We start from the raw sequence: 20,761 nt of genomic DNA on the forward strand, positions 1-20,761 counted from the left end.
TAAATGATCATATGGTAATTCATAGAACTTTTTGGAACTTTTGCATTACTTTGACACTGTCACATCGCGTGACAACAAATATTATTCAGCAGAAGCCTCATGGAAAGCTCATGTTGCTTCATCTTTTGGAAATAGGACAGGAGAAAAATACACATCGACTCTGTTTCAAACACACACACAAACACCTGAGCTCACCCAATGCACTGGCTGGTTGTTGATTACATGCAGGGCTGGTAACGCCCTTGTCAAAGTGTTGCTCGGATGAATGACTAGATGTGTATCTCCCAAGAGGATAGATCCTTCTCAGCTATTCTGTCTGTCCCAGATACACATACAAAAACTCCCTCTCTCATTCTGCTCCATCTGTTCCACTCGATCTCTTCTGCTAACAGCTGCCTGCTAATTGCTCAGTTTTCCAGGCTGTGTGTGCAGTTTCTTTGAGCAGAGAAAAATTAAGATATTTTTTCATCTTCTGAATTCTGTTATTTTGCTGCCCTCTGTTTGACTTGTACCTGCCTTTCACCCCTAGCAATGCAGAGCAAATGCAGTCCTGGATCACCCGCATCAACACAGTGGCTGCCATGTTCTCTGCCCCTCCCTTCCCAGCAGCCATTGGCTCCCAAAAGAAGTTTAGCCGGCCTCTTCTGCCGGGATCAAACACTAAGCTCTCACAGGTACCAGACATTTCTCTCTCTGAAGGGGCAGTCACACTACACTTATCATTCTGTTCACTTCAATACATACGCATGTGAATGATAGAGACTGGTAGTTTGGTGAAGCTGTGAATTTGTATGTGTGATGAATGGAAAATTATGTTATTTCTGGGGTTTTTTTGTGGGGTTTTTTCTTGCATATTTTTGCACGTTGGTGTAACATCCCGACCTGAGGTCCCCCCTCCTAACTATCTCTCACCAACTGTATGTCATAGCAGAAAAATGTGAATTCCATTAAACCACCATAGTAATGTAGTAATGGACCAAGCCAAAGTCAATGCTGTCCACCAGTGGTCATAGCCTCAAAATATCAAGGAACCACGGAATTTCTTAGGATTTGCCAACTTCTACAGGCGATTCATACGCAACTACAGCTCTCTTTGCCCGCCCCTTTAACTTCCATGTTAAAAGGCAAACCCAAGACTTTGTAGTGGACTCACACTGCTAATACAGCCTTTCAAACACTCAAGAACCGATTCACTTCAGCTCCCATCCTACATCATCCAGACCCAAACAAACCTTTCATTGTGGAAGTTGATGTTTCTGACACTGGAATTGGAGCCATACACAAAGAGATGGTAATACAGCCAAGCTTCAACCTTGTGCCTTCTATTCCCACAAACTGTCCCCTGCTGAACTAAACTACCATGTCGGAGACAAGGAACTATTATCCATCAAATCCACATTAGAAGAATGACTAGACATTGAGTACAGGGAATGGGAATTTGGCCCCCTCTAATCAATGTATTTCTTCTCTGATCACAAATATTTCGAATACATCCATTCCACCAAACGTTTGAATCCTCGTCAAGCAAGATGATCATTGTTCATCACAAGATTCAACTTTACTGTCGCATATCAACTTGGAAGCAAGAACGGCAAGGCCTTATCACATATTTACTAACACCTCGAAAACTCACCACATACTCTGAAAACCCCAAAAGGCCATGGTCCCATATTTCCATAGACTAGAATTACTGATAATGCCCTCCTTGAATGGCTACACCACTGTCATGGTTATAATGGACAGATTCTCTAAGTCTACCAGGTTGGTGCCCCTTAAAGGACTGCCCAGTGCTATTGACCCTGATGAGACAATCTTTAACCATTTATTAAGAATATTTGGCCTACCTGAAGACATCATCTCGGACAGAGGACCCCAATTTACTTACTGAGTATGGAAAGCTTTCTGCCAAAAATTGAACATCAACATAAGTTTAACCTCGGGTTACCACCCTCAATCAAATGGACAGGTGGAAAGTTTTATGTTCGTATTGCCATTGATCACATAACCAATGGAACAAATTCCTACCATGGGCAGAATATGCACAAAATACACTCATCCATTCCTCCACAGGCTTAACCCCCCCTTTAAATGTGTATTAGGATACCGACCTCCATTGTTTCCCTGGACTGGGGAACCATCTGATGTTCCAGCAGTGGACACCTGGTTAAAACAGCGAAAGACTTCACAGGATCACAAGACAATCACCCCATCATTTCATCCTGGTCAAAGGATCTGGTTTTCTACCAGGGATCTCAAGCGCCGCCTTCGCTGCAAGAAACCAACTCCTAAATTCATTGGCCCATTCAAAGTCATCAAAAGGATAAACCCTGTCGCATACCGTCTCCAACTCCCAGCTTCTTACTGAAACTCACCTACGTTCCATGTTTCTCTTCTCACTAGAAGAAGAAGAAAATAGAAAGACCACTAGGCATTGATGAAGTCCAGCTTATCTGGTCAAGGAAATCCTAGCTTCCAGACATAGAGGAAGGCAACTACAATATTTAGTGGACTGGGACGGATATGGGCCAGATAAACGTTCCTGGTTTCCCCCTGATGATATCCCTGACCCTTCTCACCTCAATGACTTTCATTGGGATCGCCCTCATAGCCCAGCTTCCAGACCATGAGGGTGGACAAGTAACACTCCAGGAGTCGTCCATAAAGGGGGGATTCTGTAACATCTCAACTTAAGGTTCCCCCTCCTAACCACCAGACGGCGCCCTCTCCCATATACTGAACTTCGTGAATTCTTATCTTCTGTTTTGGTCACAGGGTTTCTCCTTCCTATTTAAGAAACCTGATTCCCTTTGTTCATTGCAAAGTATTGTTTGCCTGGTCTGCAATTCTGAGCGTTTTCCCATTGTTGTGTCTTGCCTTGATTTTGGATGATCTGCCTTGTTATACAGTTTTCACTCTTGGATTTGATTGCCTGTTTGGGCTGTTTCGTTGCTTTCTGACCCTGGACTTTATTGCACGGCTTACGACACTGATTCACCCTTTTGCTTCTAATAAATCTCTGCATATAGATCCCTCTGCTCTCCCTGAGTCTGCTATGTTACAGTTTGACTTTGATTTCTGATACTAAAGTTTTCCAAATATTTATATTTTTACCCAACTGTATTACTGCTTAATTACTTTTCCTTTTGAATAAATCCGTGTTTTTTTAAATAATATATTAACATATTAACTAAATAAATTCCTTCTAATGAGCCTTTTTTTCCCTTCTTTACGATAATAGGAGGAGCAGCTTAAGTGTCACGAGACACGATTTAGAGCCATTTCTGCTGATCTGCAGGATCTGCGCTCGACCCTACATATAGACCGCAGAACCAAAAGCAAGGACCAAGAAGAGTACAAACAAAGGGAAGAGTACCTGGACTTTGAGGTAAAAACATCACATTTTCACTATACCCTTCCCTTGAGGGATTTTTGGGTAACTTCAAAGCCTCAGATAAGCCATTTTATACATCTTCCTTAATGTATCCTGTAGAAAACACGCTATGGAACATATGCAATGCTGCTGAGAGCTAAGATCCGATCAGGGGAAACTGACCTGGCGGCATTTGAAGCCTGTTTGTTTGACGACGGTGGTCTACAGAGGGCCCATTCCAGCCCCACGTTACCCCAGGACAACAGCCATGCCAGCAGCCATGCCAGCAGCCATGCCAGCAGCACCAAAGAGTCGAGCAGGAGCAGCAGCGGCGGCAGCAAGAGGACCAAGCGCTCAGACGGTCAGAGACACAGCTACAGACAGGCTGTCAAACAGTGAGAGGACCTGGGCAAAAGAGGTTACTTATTATCTCCATTCAGTGGCTGAATAAAGCGTTACCAGAACGCCTGCAGTTCACTTTGATGGCTGCCCTCAAGTCGTCATGATTATGAAACTGTGGTTGGGGTTGCTGTGCCCCACAAGACCGCTGGTAAAGCAAGCTTTTCTGGCCACTAACTGCAAGCCCAAATCTGCTAGCGGGCAGATGAGAAGGAGCACCAGCCTCACATTGTCTTATTTATGTCAGTCTTTGTTTTCGCCACAGACCTGTTTGGTTTATCTGTGTATTATGCTTGTCGATCGTCGGGTTAAAACACTTGTGGCTTTTCATTTGAACAAGCTGATTTTTACAATTCATTTGGTGACCCTTGGGAGCAACAACCAAATGTAAGTGATCCTCTTTATCCTGTGAACGTACTGTATGTTGTTCACTTTAAATATTTAAAGCATTGTAGATTTTGCTTTTTAGACTATCATTTTATCATCTGAGGTGGATCAAGCGCTTTAAAACCTCATAGGACATTTGAGAATTTAGTCTGTACTTTAAACCTTCTTAAAGCACGTCTCAAAGCATGCCTAAGAGTTTGAAGACAATCAGTTCCTCATTTGTAAGTTATTGAGAATATGAATGCATTATTTTTGTTTATATCATGGACAGACTATTGATAATATGCAGATAGCACATCCCTTGTGAGAAATAGGTGCGCTTAATTGTATGGAATATACACTTGTAGTGTACTTCAGATCTTGCAAGTATATTTTTAGAAAACTGGACTGGCAGATAATATAATATTAATGAAATGAATTAGGTGAGTAGCTGAGATTACCTGAGTACTCGAGTACTCGGATGTGATAGTGACGATCAATCAATATCAGAATGATCGCTGTGGCTTTAAAAAAAAATTCTGATTGGTTATTGCGGCATTTTGGGCAGTACCTGATGTCTGATTGGTTAGTGTTAGGACAGCATACCGTCCAGACCAGCAAAATAAAGTTAATTCACTCTTCAGCTGCACCTCACGCAACTATTACTTTTAGATGTTTCTTTTTGATGCATTATTGGTAATCTAGCAGTTCTTTTTTGTAGTCATATTTTCATATTTTGATTGGCATATTTTCATGTCATAGTTTTATTTGTCAACATTAATTTTCATAACAGTGTTATATTTAAAATATTTACATTATGGCTGTGACAGACCAGCCCTGCCCCAAGTTCTCAAGTACTCTATATAAATATATATATATATATATATATTTATTATTATTATTATTATTATATATATTTTTTTTAATCTATCAGTACTCGAAATGGAAAATTGACAAAAATGTTAATGTTAAGTGTGCTTAAGTGTACTGTAAGTGTTTAACACACTTTCAAAAAGTGCACTTTGTAATATATTAAAATGTAAAGGCTTTTTTTAAGTACATTGTAAATCATCATGTTTTAATAATCTTTTTGTGCTTTAAATTAGTGTTATTTGATATTACATTTAAAGTTATTATATTTTAATAGCAACTTCATCATTACAAATATGTAATTACAAAAATATTTAAATATGACTTACAAATTTCAATAGAAATGGCATTAAATTGTATTCTAGTGTACAGCTTGTCACTACACTTTAACCATATTTCAAAGGCAACTGAAGTAATTATGAAGTTGCTTATAAAGATGTACTTAAGTCCTACTTGTGTCAAAAAAGCACTCAACTATATATATTTAATATGAATTTAAACTGTAATACATTTTCATTCATTGCAAATAACACAATTAACTGTTCCAAAAATTACATTTAGTTCACACAGAATAATATTATTTTAAAGTATATTAGTTCTGTAATAAGTGCTCTTTTAAAAATATGCTTAAGTGTACTTCTTTTTCACAAGGGATTATGTGCTGTCATTATTTCAACAGGAATGTCCGAGTGACTTTACTCAGTCCACAATGACCAGTTATCATGTGAAACGGTTGTTAAAAGTCATCCCGATAACCGACCCCATTGTATTATTTGATGTAACGTGTATTGAGCTTGAGAATGACGTGATGCAAATTCTCTGTGTCAAAACCCATTTGGAAATGGCCAAGCCATTGAATTCTCAGGCACTCATTTTCAAATTTGTGATTCATTCAGTGCTGTGGTAAAACATACACTAAAAGGAGGCACTAAAAGCTGGGTTGTTCATAACAACCACATCTAATACCTCAATTGCACTGAGACCTGCTCAAGGGAGTGTCATTTGGTCGGAAATAATTCTACCTGTTTACAAACTGATGCGTTCTTATGTTCAAATGAATTCATGTGAAATATTGCTTTGTAGGAGAGTGAAGGTAAGCTATGCTGCTCATCATAACCTCATGAATTGTCCTATTGCTATCAGAAACATGAAGGATCCAAGAAATTGTAAAACCTGTAAAACAACATGCTAATGCAAACGCAGGTCATGAAGATCTAAACTGACTGTTAACATAATCAGATAGTGGTGTAGATCAAATTCAGACATTAAGGACATAAAAATATACCGACTAAAGCATTTTGAGTAGATCTGGGACCCAAATTCCATCCAATGGCACTTCAAAGTTACGCTTCACTGCACTATGAATATTAGGTGTATTTAATGAAAAAGAGTTATTTATATATTTTAAACATTTATTATCTGTATTGAGTATTTGTTTATGACATGCATATTGACTAAAAGGTTTATATACAATTTTTTATAGGGAACACTTAACCACTCCAAGTAGTTTGGTGTCACCCAAAGATTTAGCTGTAAATGTAACTTATTTCTTATAAATTAGTTTGTGTTTGGTGTGTTATCCATTCTAGCTGTATAAAATGTGAAATATTATGTTACAGTCGCTCAGTAAAAATAATGCTATAATGTTTGTATGTTTTGAAGGCATAGACAAAATAAATCTGTTTTAAAAGGATAACTCGGAAAGGATTCATATATGTTTAAAAATAAATATATACACTACCGTTCTAATGTTCGACGGGGGGCAGATATGATTTAAGTTTTTTTTTTGGTCTCTTAAGCTCAGCAAGGCTGCATTCATTTTTAAATGCAGTAAACAGTCATATTGAAATAATATCATTGCAATTTTACTTCGTCTTCAGTGTCACATGATCCTTCAGAAATCATTCTAATATGATGATTTCGTGCTCAAGAAACATTTTTGTACTATTCAATCAGCATTTAGGACACACAGAATTATGAAATAATATCTTTATTAAAACACAAACATATTTACTCAGTCTTTGAACAAACATATAACTGCAACCAAACATACACTTAAATAAAAAGTATGATGTATCAGAAAATTAAGCAAAGTGATTTCATCGCACCGCATCTTTGCGTTTTCTCAAGGCTGCATATATATCAGAAGAGAGCTTACTAGAAACATCCATATCAGACGATTCTGCAGACATATTCCAAGGTTACAGCCGTGCTGGGGAAATGGCAATTGCATTACTGTCAAATTACTGTAAAGTCTCAGTTGAAGATTTGTTGTTTAGATACAAGCACTGAATTGTCTGCACTAAGCCTACAGCTTCACTCCGGACCTCAGAGATTTGGAGTATCAACTGATTTCTGTCATGTTGTCTTACAGTTATGTAATACCAGTGAGGGCTTTTGACCTCAAAACGATTCTTTTCAATCCTTCCTGTGATGTGCTGTATTTCCACTTTATTGAGATGAAGTCCACCAGTTCGCACCTGAAAAAAGTCAAATAAAGTGCCAAGTTGTCCTCAATGAATAGATCCTAATAATCAGTGATTGCCCACTGCAGGATTTCCCATCTCCTCTCCAATGGACTGACTCCCAAATCCACTGTCCTCTGTAGAATCTGGAAGAAAGGAAAGGGTGTTTTACTCACAATTTACTGACCACAGCTTTTGTGTTGGTGTCAGAGATGACCTGTTTCTCTATCAGAGTGTGAATCCGTACCTGAGCTCTGCTTGTCTTCTCTGGGTTGGCTGGCTGTCAGAAGTCGCACTCCTTCACTCACACCCAGAGACTGCAGCGCCTCCACCAGGCCGTCCACGGGACCACCACTCAACTAAACACATAAAACACACTTATTAACCGTTCAGGCTGTATGTGATGCCAACACAAATGCAAATACAAAACATACAAATCTACAAGGTTTTTGTAGTTTTGATCATAAAGATTTAAAGGCTTTAGAAAGGTAAACCAATTACATGAAGAATGTGGAGCAAATCATTTTTAGTACATTTAAATGGCCATTCATTTACATGACAACAGTATTTTGGGGGCCTGAAAACTCAAACTTATCAAAACAGGTTTCAAAGGGCAAGTTTTTGAAAACAATACCATTATTGTCTCAGTGTAAACTACAAAAATGCGCATTTGTGAAAACGGTGACATCATGCGCATGCGTTTAGTCAATAGGCGGCACGTAGTGTTTCTTTACAAAGTGACATCGCCAACTATTGACCTGGCACACAGCATTTTTTATCATTTTCGTGGATCCGTGTGATCAATAGGAACGTTTTGACAACACTGTAGTCTGTATGCTAAAAACGTTTCCATTTTTAGAACATCATTGTAGTGTAAACGTACCCATATTTAGCAATACATATTTTATAAATAAATGATTTGATAAAATTAAATAGTATGAGAAACAATTCATTATGCAAATCAAATACTAGTATGCTACATTGCTGTCAAATGACCTCATCAAATACATGTTTTTAGAAATTAAGAGTATTCTGCATTTTTAATACATTTCTAAAATATTCAAATTACGTTTTTTGAAAGTGAGATTATTATGCATGTTTAATACATTTATTTAAAAAATACTAAATGTAAAATGTTTTTATTTATTGATGTTTTTACTCCACATTCGTCATGTAATTAGAAGTCCATTCTAATAACTTAAATTGAAACATTTTGCAGTTAAATAATGAGTTTATATAATAATTAAATGGAAATAATTCCAGTTCATTATTTACACTTTAATGCAAGGTCAAGTCAAGAGCAATGCACCGACATACGACAAGGTGCTAGACTGTATAGAACACATTTTGACAGATACAATAGTCATCCAATCATTCCATGGGTAAAGAACATTTGCATTATATGCAGAAACTGTTATGCTGGTATGCTGTTCCAAACATAGCCAATGTCTATTTAAAGGAAAACGCAGACTTTTTGGGACTTTAGCTTATTCACTGTATCCCCCAGAGTTAGAGAAGTCCATATATACACCACTCTCATCTCTGTGCGTGCCATAACCCACCGCTAGCCTAGCTTAGCACAAAGACTGGAGGTAAACGGCTCCATCTAGCCTACTGCTCAATAAGTGACAAAATAACGCCAACATTTTCCTATTTACATGTTGTGATGTGTATAGTTACATCGCGTACTAAGACCGACAGAAAATGAAAAGTTGCGATTTTCTAGACAGATATGGCTAGGAACTATACTCTCATTCCTGCGTAATGATCAATGAACTTTGTGCCGTACCATGGGTGCAACAGTCAACATAACCAACGTGACAAGCTGCTTGCACAGGGAGCGTGCTGAGGACTATTTTCAGGCGCTAGCGGTGGGTGTGTCAGACAGAGTCCCAAAAAGTCGGAGTGTTCCTTTAACAATTTAACAAAGGCAGTTGCCAAACCGAGAGAACCACGACAGTCTCTTACCTGATAGTTCTCAAGAAGCTTCTGGCAAGGCGAGGCACTCTCCTGGAACAGGTGAGTGAGTGTGAGCATGCCCAGTTTTTCCGCCAGCTCTCTCCAGGGTACATGGTCTTCAATGAGAATACCACACAGTTTCATGAGCACCTCGCTGTCCAAACCGTGGTTCACTGCAGGAAGAGGAATACAGATCAGTCACATATGCTTAAAGTAGAAGTAGTAGAGTTTTTTAAGAACATAAAGCACATAAAGTCTCATTACCGTCATCTGTGCTTATTTTGGTCCTTTTGGGGGCGAGCGAACTGTGTTTGGGACCCTTCCTGCCATCTAATAGATCTCTAACCTGTCGAAGAAAATAGTGTTTCAGAGTTTAAATCTATTACATGTATTTATTCATCCACCCACCTCCAAACACTCACACACTGTATGCAATTATGATGAATGCAAAAACTCAAACCTTTTGGCATTTAGCCAGGTCAAATGGTGTGTGTCCTGCAGCAGGTCTCTTGCGTGGGTTAAACCCTCCCCTCTCTGAGGATATCGACATGAAGTGAACTTGCTGAACCATGTCATCTGGAAGCTCCCTACCGGCATCCTTCTTCTCGCTCTCGTCATCTTCATCCGAGGAAGACGAGCTCAGGAAAAGAGGTTCATCGTTCTCCATACGTTTATCAGCACCTAAAACAGAAGACAGTGGATATGATTCATCAAACAAAGCTTTATATCACTGAACCCAAACTTGACTTAAGGCCGTTCACACCAAGAACAATAACTATAAAGACAACTATATTAGCATCCACACCAGCGAGTTTATATCATTCTGTTTATTCTAAGCGCATACTTGTCTGCTGCTTTAAAGACTCGAGCTTGTTACTACAGGATGGATGGCATGATTGGCTGTCAATGTTTTTATCATTCATCAGCTGGATAAAATCATTCTGAAAGTGATTCCAACGATACCGTTTCTCTTTGCCGTTATCATTATATAGCTGTGGTGTGAACTCTGCTATTCTTTAATATTGAGAATGATTTTTAGAACTTTAACTTTATTGTTATCGTCCTTGGTGTTAATGGGCCTTTATTCCCTACAGTCATTGGCTCTGAATATTATTATCTTGATTTCAATTGGTTATTCAGTTTAAATGGCATTAATTATGAGTGACTCCTATGAATGTCACATCAGGAAATGTGACCAACTATCAAAGACCTTACTTAAATCACATCCTATATAGTAAATGTTCATCTTTGCTCTAGTAACAAAACAACATGAGCCAATGTCAATGAGACTAGTCAATGAGAACATGCTTTTGAAGTATCTGATATCTGTATTAAATTTGTAGGAAATGAGTTTTTTCAGATACCTGCAGCTATCAGCATGGAGCAGAGAGGTGGGGAGCCTTGACTGGCAGCAAAGTGAAGAGGACTGTTGCCCCCGTATGTACACACATTCACGTCGGCCTTCAGCTGTAACAAATGACAAACATAAAACGGTCATTTCTAAAGACAAAACATTCGTGATGGTGAAGAAGTGTGCTAAATAGGGGGTGAAACGGTACCAGTATCTCTGGTTTGTGTGATGATGAACCTTTTGTGTTTACTAGCTACCACAATGATATTCGAGAGTGAGAGCAGAACTGTTTGTATCGGTGTTTGTTACGGTTATAAAATACACCACCGTTCAAGAGTATGGGGTCAGTAATATTTTATTTTAAAGAAACTAATTCAATTAAAAAAAGGATGCATTTAGATATCTAATGTTACAAAGACTTCCATTTCAAGTAAATGCTGTTCTTTTGCGGTTTCATCATGAAATTTCTGTAGAAATGCATCACAGTTTCCCCACTTAAATATTAAGTAGGACAACTGTTTTCAACATTGATAATAATTGATAAAGAAATGTTTCTTGATCGACATATTAGAATGATTTCTGAAGGATCATGTGACACTGAAGACTGAAACAGAAAACAGTCATTTTAAACTGTAATAATCAGTCTCAAATGTCCTACTTGGTGAACCCCTAATGAAAGTAGTGTTTACTAAAACTAACCGAAACTGTGAGAATTGTGAGAACCTCTAGTGCTCTATAAATCCTTTACCTCAGTAATAAGATTACAGGCCAGTTTTAACAGGTTGTCCCTCACTGCCAGATGTAGAGCTGTACTGCCACCTTTCTGCTCTGGCATGTTAATCTTTGCTCCTGCCTCCACTAACAATCGAAGACAGTGCTCTCCGTCTTTCCTTACAGCGAGATGGACTGGATATTGGCCTGAGAAGCGGGAAAGGTGAAAAAAAATATCAGTATGTGCTGTAATATTCCACATGTAATCTTTCAGCGCCATTTAAATGAAGACTGAGAGACAACGGCATGTGTAACACTCACCTGAGAAGTCAGCAGAGTTTATTAAATGGAGGTAGCGCTCTCCCAGCAGGCCCAGGACCATTCGTAGTACTGCCTCATCGCCGGTGTGGGCGGCTAAGTGAAGCGCTGTCCGGCCCTCTCGGTCAAGCAGGCTTGGGTCTGCCCCCGTTCTCATCAGCATCTCTACTAACTTGGGCTGCTTTGTGATCACAGCCAGATGCAATGGTGCCTGGAGAAGATAAGAAAGATGAACGTTAGCATATCACATAAAACTAAATTAATAGAATGTTTACTAATAATACATTTATTTATTGGGTAAGGTTAGGTGCTTTTATTGTCCCATTAAAGCGGCATCCATTTAATAATTTTAATAAATATAATAATTTACACTGTTATTATTGCATCTTGTTAATGTACAACAATACTGAGGCGCAAATAGTATGTATCTGCCAAAAAAAAAGTGTAAATAGCATCTATCGCTAAGAAAATATGCTATTGTCACTTAAATAGAATCTATTTGGACTTAAGTGTATATATAAAAACGAGCATTTTCACAGCATAAAGATGCTAAATTACCTGACTGAGGTTGTTGAGTTTGTTGATGAGCTTCTGCTGTGGGGTGTTGTTCATGGCCTGAATGAGCTGTGCCACCACAGCAGGTTGCTGATGAATAATGGCTAAGTGCAGAGGCCTATGGGAAAATAAATACGACACAGATTAAAACAAACTCTGATCACTATTGTATTGCACTTAATCCTCCTCATCATTCAGTACCAATATATCTGTGTATCATTGTTAAAAGTATTTTTAAAAAAAATAAAAAAATAAAGTTACTACGCTATAATAAATTCACTTAAATTTTTTCATTTAGCAGATTCTTAAGTAACTTACAATACACTAACTATACTAGAAAGGTTTAAAGGTAGCAGGCACATACACTATAATTTAGTATACTGGACATGCGTTAAGACAGATACAAGAGACCGGATACAAGCTTAAAGGCAGAGATATGAAAAAGACCTACGTGTCTCCATTCTCATCTTGCACTCCACACAGATGTCTCTGCAGAACCAGAAGGGGACGCACATCCCCTGTGCTGCAGTACTGCAACAAAGCACGAGCAGTGCACTTTGCCGTTAAAGTGGCGCGATTCTGCAGAGCTGTGGCTGGAAACAGTACAGGAAGGAAACATGCATCACTGAATGCATATGCACCTAAAAATGTCTCGAGTTTAATGCTACCTGAAAGGTGATTATGCTCACCAATCTGAAAGAGCTGCTGTTGCATTTGAGAGCCAGACTGAGTTTGTTTGTTTGTCGGCTGATTCTGAGATCCATCAGTCTGTGGGGTGGAGCCTGACATCTGTGCCCCTCCAGCAAATCCACCACATCCGAAAAACGCTGAACCATCCATCGAATGATTAAATTGAAAACCTAAGGGCATAATTGACACACAGATACATATATGAACACTTTTGCTGACATGCCACCAGAATAACTGAATTAACCATCTACATGGGTAACCTCTGAGTTTAGGAATTTAAAATGTCTCACCTCCTCCCATTCCACCTCCTCCTGTTCCAGAACCAGGACCTCCAAAGGCCCCTGCTCCTCCTTGAGGTCCTCCCCCCCGCCAGTGATCGTAGGGCTGAGGAAGTGCCTTCATCCTCTTCCTCTGAACCTCTTCTTTGTCTAAGAGGTAACAGGAGCCAACATGTTAGCAAATATGAAAAAGAATAAAAATGAAGAGAATAATGGTTAATCTATCTACACAACCGTTCAAAAGAACTGTGGTACGTTTTTTTTTATTTTTAATTACAGAATCTGATACTTTTATTCAAGCAGCAACATTAAGCAGAACAACTGTATTGAACATTGATAATAATAAATGTTTCCTGAGCAGCAAATCAGCATATAAGAAGACTGGAGTAATGATGCTGACAATTTAGCTCTGCCATCAAAGGAATACATATTTTATAAAAAAAAATGTGTAACAATATTTCACAATATTACAGTTTTACTGTATCCTTGGTGTATAGAAGAGACTTCTTTCAAAAACAAAAATTGTTACAAACACCACTTTTTCATGTAACAATGCAAAAAAAGAGAGTGGAGCAACATATATATGTAGTACAGTTTGTTGTGATATTCAGTCTTAAATTGCCCCTATTATACTTTTTGAACTTTACCTTTCACGCGGTGTGTAAAATGGCTGTTTGTGAATGTAAAAGGTTTGCCGTTTTAAAGATCAAAGTGCATCACAAATAAAGTTATTGTCTCCTCAAGAAAGAATAGATTCTAAACTGCCAAAACGAGTCGTCAGCTATTCCAGTCTCACTTCATGTTACATACCAACGTAACACTAATTTGCATAATGGCAGCCCATGGTCTGCAAACAAGGTCTACTTTGACTCACCATCAAACACTTTTTTCATCGCTGCAAATCCACTTTAATGCTATAAAGGATGAGGACTCGCATTGGATTTGATACGGTAAACCGACGCTATCGCTACTGTTCGTAACACTGCGTATACAAGTGGTGAGGAAGCCTCCGGAGCTGAACTTTCAGATATGGTAATGGCCGTTTTGTTTCCGACACACACTCTAAGCGTAGGACCGATCAAAACAGACTGGGCCGTCTGACCAATCAGAGCAGAGTAGGCTCTCGTAAAGGAGGGGTTTAGAGAGACTGAATCCTCGAAAGAACAGTTTTCAGACTCTTTGAGAAATTAGGTGATGTGCAATGCATATGAGATAATTCAAGTGTTTTTCTTGACCTTGGATGCATATAAACCTATCGTAGGAGACCTACAAATTTAGGAACCATTAAAATAGCACAATAGGAGCACCGATGCACAGCACTACTAACCTTGATTGTGTGGAATATAAGTGAACTGCTTGGGTTCGCTGCAGTCGCCTCCCTTCTTCCTCTTGAGCTGCAGGAACACTGTGGTAGGGCGTGTGATATCTGTGCAGCGGTACGGTGGCGTCTTAAACACGATCGCATACTGATGGGATTAAAAACAGTGTCAATGAAGGTTTGTTGTAAAAGGTTAAACTACACCCAATGGTGAAATCCAGGAATTTTAAACGCTTTTATGCACGTGTCAATTTATAACACACCTGTTTGTGGACGTCAGTTGGGGAGAAGTCTCCAAATGCCTCCCATCCGGCATCATCTTCCTCCTCATAAAAACGGATGTCAATATCATCTGGAAACAAAGGAGTATAAACATCAGTTGATCTGAAAAGTTTGTGAATGACTGCCGATCCTTTTTGAAATCGGAAAATCATAATAACCTTTTTGAACTTTATCACAGAGTAGAAAGACCTCTTCTCCTCCCAGCACTGATCCAGAAGTTTTATCCATTCGGGAGATCTTCAGATTTGAAGCATTTGGTGATTCTGGGTAAAGAGCAGCACATTTTACATTAGCTATAGCAAGATTACCAATACTTTTTTTCTTATTTACACTCATTTTCAAAAGTTTAGGGTCTGTTAGAAGTCTATGCTCATCCTCATCAATGCTGCAGTTATTTGAATATAGTAAAAATACAGTAAAATTGTGAAATATTAATACAATTTAAAATAACCATTTTATATTTTAATATGTTATGTTATTTATTCCTGTGATGGCAAAGCGGAATCATTCCTCCAGTCTTCAGTGTCACATGATCCTAGAGAAATCATTCTAATATTCTGATTTGGTGTTCAATAAACATTCTTATTATGATCAATGTTGAAAACAGTTGTGCTACTTAATATTTTTGTGAAAACGGTGATACATTTTGTTCTCTGACGAATATAAAGAAATTATTATTTTTTGACCAATTTAATGCATCCTTGCTGAATTTCTCTTTAAAAGAAGACCCCAAACATGTGAACGATAATGTACATTTAAATGATCAATAACTAATTAGAGACTAAATACAACATTCTCAAAGCAATGTACATTATATTACTATTACTATTAATTGTATACCACTACCAAAATATGTATACCAAAAAAGTGACCAAATGAAAAGTAAAGTCAGGAAATTATATAATGGCATCATTTTGAAATGAATCTAAATTATAAAATTAAAGAAATAAAAAACAACAAACTTACTGCTATCATAGATAGGATTGGAAACAACAGGCTTCAAGGCTCTTGTGAAACTCCCATTGCTGTCCTGCAGGTAAGCAGTGAACTTTAATCTTACAATGTTTAGGTCCATGTTTTTGCCCAATTCTTTGGCTTCTTGCGTAATAGCCTGTTCTTCTGCATCTGAATGAGTGATACAAAGAGAAAACAGAAATGAGGATACAAGCAGTAAACAGAAAATTCGATAAGCAGTCAGTCAACTTCAAGTGTGTCTAGTTGAATAATTAAAAATCACAGTCTTACCACTAAACTTATATCCAGGCTCTTTCGCCCTCCTCTTCTCTTCCCTCAGCCTTTTCGTTAATACTTCAACCACTCCTCTCTTAGTAACATGGAGGATGCCTAAATTACTGAATCTAGACATAGAGGATGTGATAATGAATAAGGATTGCACAACTACACATAAACAACAATCAAAAGTGTCACATGATGATATACACCCAATGCCTTACGCAATTCATTTCAATCATAATAACAAGGAAAGAGATCATATGAGCATGATGAACAGTAATCGTGTTCACTCACTGTGCTGTGAGATCATTAGGCCCGACATCAATGGAGCATAGCCCGTTGTCATTACACTGGCGACCCACAAGGCTGTGCGCATGAACACGAGGGGGGTCTGTGTGCGAAACTAGCTGAACCTCCACACGAGCATGACCCACGTAGTTTGACACCTGTAGAGGGAGAATGTGTGTGTTTATAAATGTACTGTTTATTTAAATACATAGATACATCTCCATATTACAAAGCCCACCTTGACTGTGGGATACGTCCTTCTGTTCCTCTCACTGGAGGCCCCTGGTAGACCACCATGGGATGGGCCCTCACATTCATAACGAAATCTGAATCCTCTCTGTAAGACACACACACACAAAGTTATTTACATAACACCTTACTCACTGATAAAACCCTGTTTTTGGGGAATTCCAGTGCATACTTTCTGGAATTATCCCACATATTCTGCACATTCATTATAATACATCACACAATTACAAAATGACCTGAATGCTAGATTTGATATCATTTGAAAATTGTCAAGACCGTGTGAAGACCTAAGGGAACGTACCTGCTTTGGCTCCTCAATTATCTGCAGGTAAGGCCCATGAACTGAAATAAAAGACCAAATAAAATAAATGTCATTTTTCATTTTTCAAAAGACCACCACACAACAAAAGCATCAAAACCCCATCATAAAATACATTCATAAGGCAAGACGATTGGCACAGTTAACTTACCCGTTTCTGTCACAAAGGGTTCAGGCTTCACCTCAAAAGGTTCATGCAGATATGGAAGGTCCACCATAAACTGTAAAGACCGAAGATGCCATGTACAAACTGTTAGTATTTTTAGATCAAATATATCATTACGTGTATTAAACCCAAACCTTTAGCATAAAGCGTAATGTGTCTGAGGATGAAAATTAAGGTTGCACCAATTATACAATTCTAGCCAGTTCCAATAAGCTATTAATTAGTTTTATGCTATAATATGCCCTGAATTTAAAATGTATACTATTTTGTCTAAATAAATAAAAAATATTAAATAACAGTGCAAGTGAATTTAGGCATCACAACATTATAAATGTACAAAATAAATTGAGATTTGTAAAACATTACATTTAACGGTGTTATTAATTTATTCATATTTTGAAAGATTAGATTTAAGTTAGGGTTGTTTGATAACGTTAAAAAGAAATATGCAAGATCAGCTGATATCAATTATTTTAAAAATCTCCAATACTGACAGATAACCGAAATGGTACGCATATATTGGGCATCCCAAATGAAAATTTCTATAGATCACAACACAAACAACAGCAGCAATATATTGACAATATGTGGCTCACCTCATTGTCAAACTTTAGGCCTATTGGATACTGCATATCTTCCATCCTGTAACGAAGAAGAAACAGAGAAGACTCTTATCGAGACCGTCTAGCACAGACACAAACCCAGCACTCCAAAAAAACCCATGAGGTGAGGAGCTCTAATACAGATAGCATGCCGAATCCAAACATCAAACATTAATTTCCCCAGTTTTTCCCCCACAACAGGGTTCTCTGACCTTCACACAAGAAGGCGTACACTTACCCTACCCAAAATGCAGAGAAAGAGGCTCCCCGTTTCAGACAAAAGACTCACAAAGTCCGTTTCACTTTCGGTGTAAGAACAAGGATGTGTGTGCACTGGATTTTTTTTCTTTTTTTAATCTGCCTCCCTCCTTCTGTCTAGCTCACTTGCTTGCGTTACTTCCAGGAAGTAAGGCAGTGAAAAAAAAACAGAGGAAAGCCCCCAGAATACCAGCTCACTGCTGCCACTGATGTCAATTCCTGAGAAATGCAGGTACATGCATATTCACAACCTGATATCAGGACTTCTCATATCTAAATTCCCTCAACTTTCCAAAGGCTTTTTCAAATTCCCTTCTCTTCCTTTAAGGTACTTTTGAAACAAAATTCCTGTAATGATTCCTTTTTATTGTATTTAGAGTCAATTCAGGGAAAAACAATTCCACGTATGTGTAATTTACTCAAAAATAAACATTTTTCTGATTAAAACAATCTGTAACCGGATTAGTCAGATATCTTCATAGTGTCGTCAATGCAGCTACCAAGAGAAAAGCCCTAAAAGACGGGGATTGCCCCCCCATTTGTTGGCCTGCCCCCTGCAGCCACAAATCTTTAAACCCAGCCACAAACACTTCCACTGTTAACCAAACAGGAAATTATGATGAAGATCTCTAAATGATAAATTTACTAATAAATGCTGCAGAAATTATGTTCCGTTTCATTTCAAGCGTTAATAATACTAGCTACAATGGATGACAGGATTGCACAAGTGTTTACTTGAACTGCAACTGACAGGAATGAGGAAGCGTTTTACTGCTCAGGATGAGTTGTACTAAGATTGCTCTATAGTACCACATATTCTTCACCTAAACCAATGGGACAACTAGTAGAGTAAACTATGAGTTTTCTATCTGAGGTGTCAGGGCTCATTCTGAGTGAACGCAAATCCTGACGTCACTAAAAAGAGACTAAAACTCTTCTGGATCACGACCACATCCTGTCCTTCTTCTGTGAAATGATAACATCTTCACTTCAGTCAAACAACCCCTAAATCCGTAGAACGTCAAATATAGACAAGAAGATTCATTAAGAAATACAAAAGTCGTCAATCTAAAACAGTGGATGCCACCCAGGCCTCGGTAAACGTCCAAAAGGGGAAAATTACTGTAAATTATTCCAAAGAGTTATATTAACATAATAAACTTAATTAAAATGCTAACAACAACAAAACATGTATAACATGTACAATGACATTATATGTTAATACATCAGCTGTTGTTTTAATTGAACATACACAGCTCTTAAAAACATTTGGAATCACAAAATTCATTTATGCTTACTGTAACCAAGCAGCATCACATACACTACAATGTTACTAGAGAATTTAATTTAACTTAAATGTTAAGTCTACTTTATTTTTTTAATGTAGAATATAAATGTAGCGATTGTATGAGGTGCTATATAAATAAAGGTGATTCGACTAGAAACATCACAAACCTGATTTTAACCATTTCAGCTCTTCCATATGGATGAAGTTGAAAAGTAAATGGATCACTGTTTGTAAATCCTCTAATTATTTACATATTACATTTGTTTCAATGTGCAAATCTGACTACTTAAAAGTCTACGGTTACAGTATGCTCTATGTAATCCTGCCCAAAACTTTTGAACATTTACATTCGTGTACATATGAAGCATGCATAGTCTAATAAACAATGAGCTGTCATCTAAATGTTGCACGTGCTAATGATGTCCAATAAAAACGCTGCACATATAGCCAGATCACTAAATGAGAGACAGCAATAGTGGAATAAATCTGTACCTTAGTGCTCCAGCCATTCTGTTTTCTGCAGGGTCATCCGAGCCGACTCTGAACTCCTGGCGGACTGAAATTGATGGAAATGATAAGCGCGTACACAGTGTGTGATGGGGATGTGATTCCCCTGCACATGCAAGATCCAAAAAGTACATCTGACTTTTGATGGGAATTTCCCGCAGCCTCGCACGAACAGCAGCAAAATACACGGGACGAAACTTGTACACACTATCGATAACAGACAACTAAAAATGTTTATGGTTTTATTATTAATTTGCATTATTACCGTATGCACGGAGTGCACGCCATATGAACTGTACGGCATCTCTATGAAATGTTTTCAAAACAAACTTAAAATAGATTTCTCCATGCACCCTAATCAACTGAGTCATTATTCCCAAATAAGAAAGCAATCTATTATTATTATTATCTACTATTTAAAGACCTACATGCCTTGTTACAAAACTGTTCAGTAATAATTTCGTTATACATAACGTTATGTACTTCAGTACATATCAGACTTACCTTGGATAACGGTAATGTTTGCTAATTCTCGTGTAGTTTCTATTCGACGTCGATCTAATTAAAACACTGCTAAAATCTTAGCAAACGCCTGGAGAAAAAAACATAAACAAAATGGACCAGCATCCATCCAATTAATTTGTTCCAGTTTTTTTTAATAGTATTTAGTGAACTACATGCGAACGCTTTAGTGAGTCAAATGCTAGTACTGACTGGAAAGCCCCGACTCAAGGGGAATTCCAAAATCACGTGGCGTGATAGGAGTGTTTGATTGGTTCTTAGACGGAAGGTGATTTGCATGTTCTCCAAAACTTCCGCTCATGTATCCGATATCCTGCTAATAAAAAAACAATCTTTCCATACTAAAAGCAAAATCCAATATGATAACGATAACATAATAATACAACGTAGAGTATTT

At 38.0% G+C, this 20,761-nt stretch overlaps 2 protein-coding genes across 3 annotated transcripts in view; one reads left to right on the plus strand and one right to left on the minus strand.

The window, feature by feature from the left end:
• psda (pleckstrin and Sec7 domain containing a) overlaps positions 1-4,343 on the plus strand; it is a 31,103-nt gene extending 26,760 nt beyond the window's left edge. The window contains exons 15-17 of the mRNA XM_079842065.1: positions 530-674; positions 3,239-3,385; positions 3,491-4,343. Coding sequence (XP_079698191.1) covers positions 530-674; positions 3,239-3,385; positions 3,491-3,769 — 571 coding nt within the window. The 3' untranslated portion in view covers positions 3,770-4,343. The remainder of the gene's footprint in view (positions 1-529; positions 675-3,238; positions 3,386-3,490) is intronic.
• Positions 4,344-6,980: 2,637 nt separating this feature from the next.
• Positions 6,981-20,603, minus strand: nfkb2 (nuclear factor of kappa light polypeptide gene enhancer in B-cells 2 (p49/p100)). 2 transcript variants are annotated; one of them, XM_079842066.1, is made up of 24 exons: positions 20,347-20,603; positions 19,828-19,891; positions 17,784-17,829; positions 17,173-17,242; positions 17,004-17,044; positions 16,692-16,790; positions 16,460-16,611; positions 16,178-16,290; positions 15,899-16,057; positions 15,091-15,195; positions 14,914-15,002; positions 14,660-14,798; positions 13,345-13,482; positions 13,054-13,224; positions 12,816-12,957; positions 12,368-12,482; positions 11,813-12,020; positions 11,529-11,698; positions 10,794-10,896; positions 9,890-10,110; positions 9,694-9,775; positions 9,439-9,602; positions 7,718-7,829; positions 6,981-7,616 (listed from the first exon to the last, which is right to left on the minus strand). In XM_079842066.1, exons 2-24 carry the CDS (start codon positions 19,842-19,844, stop codon positions 7,540-7,542), a joined length of 2,733 nt encoding a protein of 910 aa, XP_079698192.1. In that variant the 5' UTR covers positions 19,845-19,891; positions 20,347-20,603; the 3' UTR covers positions 6,981-7,539. The 2 variants fall into 2 exon arrangements, with proteins under 2 accessions (XP_079698192.1, XP_079698193.1); XM_079842067.1 differs by lacking the exons at positions 19,828-19,891; positions 20,347-20,603 and adding an exon at positions 18,028-18,197.
• Positions 20,604-20,761: the final 158 nt, after the last annotated feature.

This window comes from Gobio gobio (genome assembly GCF_949357685.1).
Source record: "Gobio gobio genome assembly, chromosome: 18".
NCBI lineage: Eukaryota > Metazoa > Chordata > Actinopteri > Cypriniformes > Gobionidae > Gobio > Gobio gobio.

Coding starts and splice junctions, on each gene's coding strand:
- nfkb2 (XM_079842066.1), bottom strand. Junction 15,196..15,898: donor CAATCCTATCTATGATAGCA/GTAAGTTTGTTG, acceptor CTCTTTACCCAG/AATCACCAAATGCTTCAAAT. Junction 10,897..11,528: donor CCTGTAATCTTATTACTGAG/GTAAAGGATTTA, acceptor CATTTGTTACAG/CTGAAGGCCGACGTGAATGT.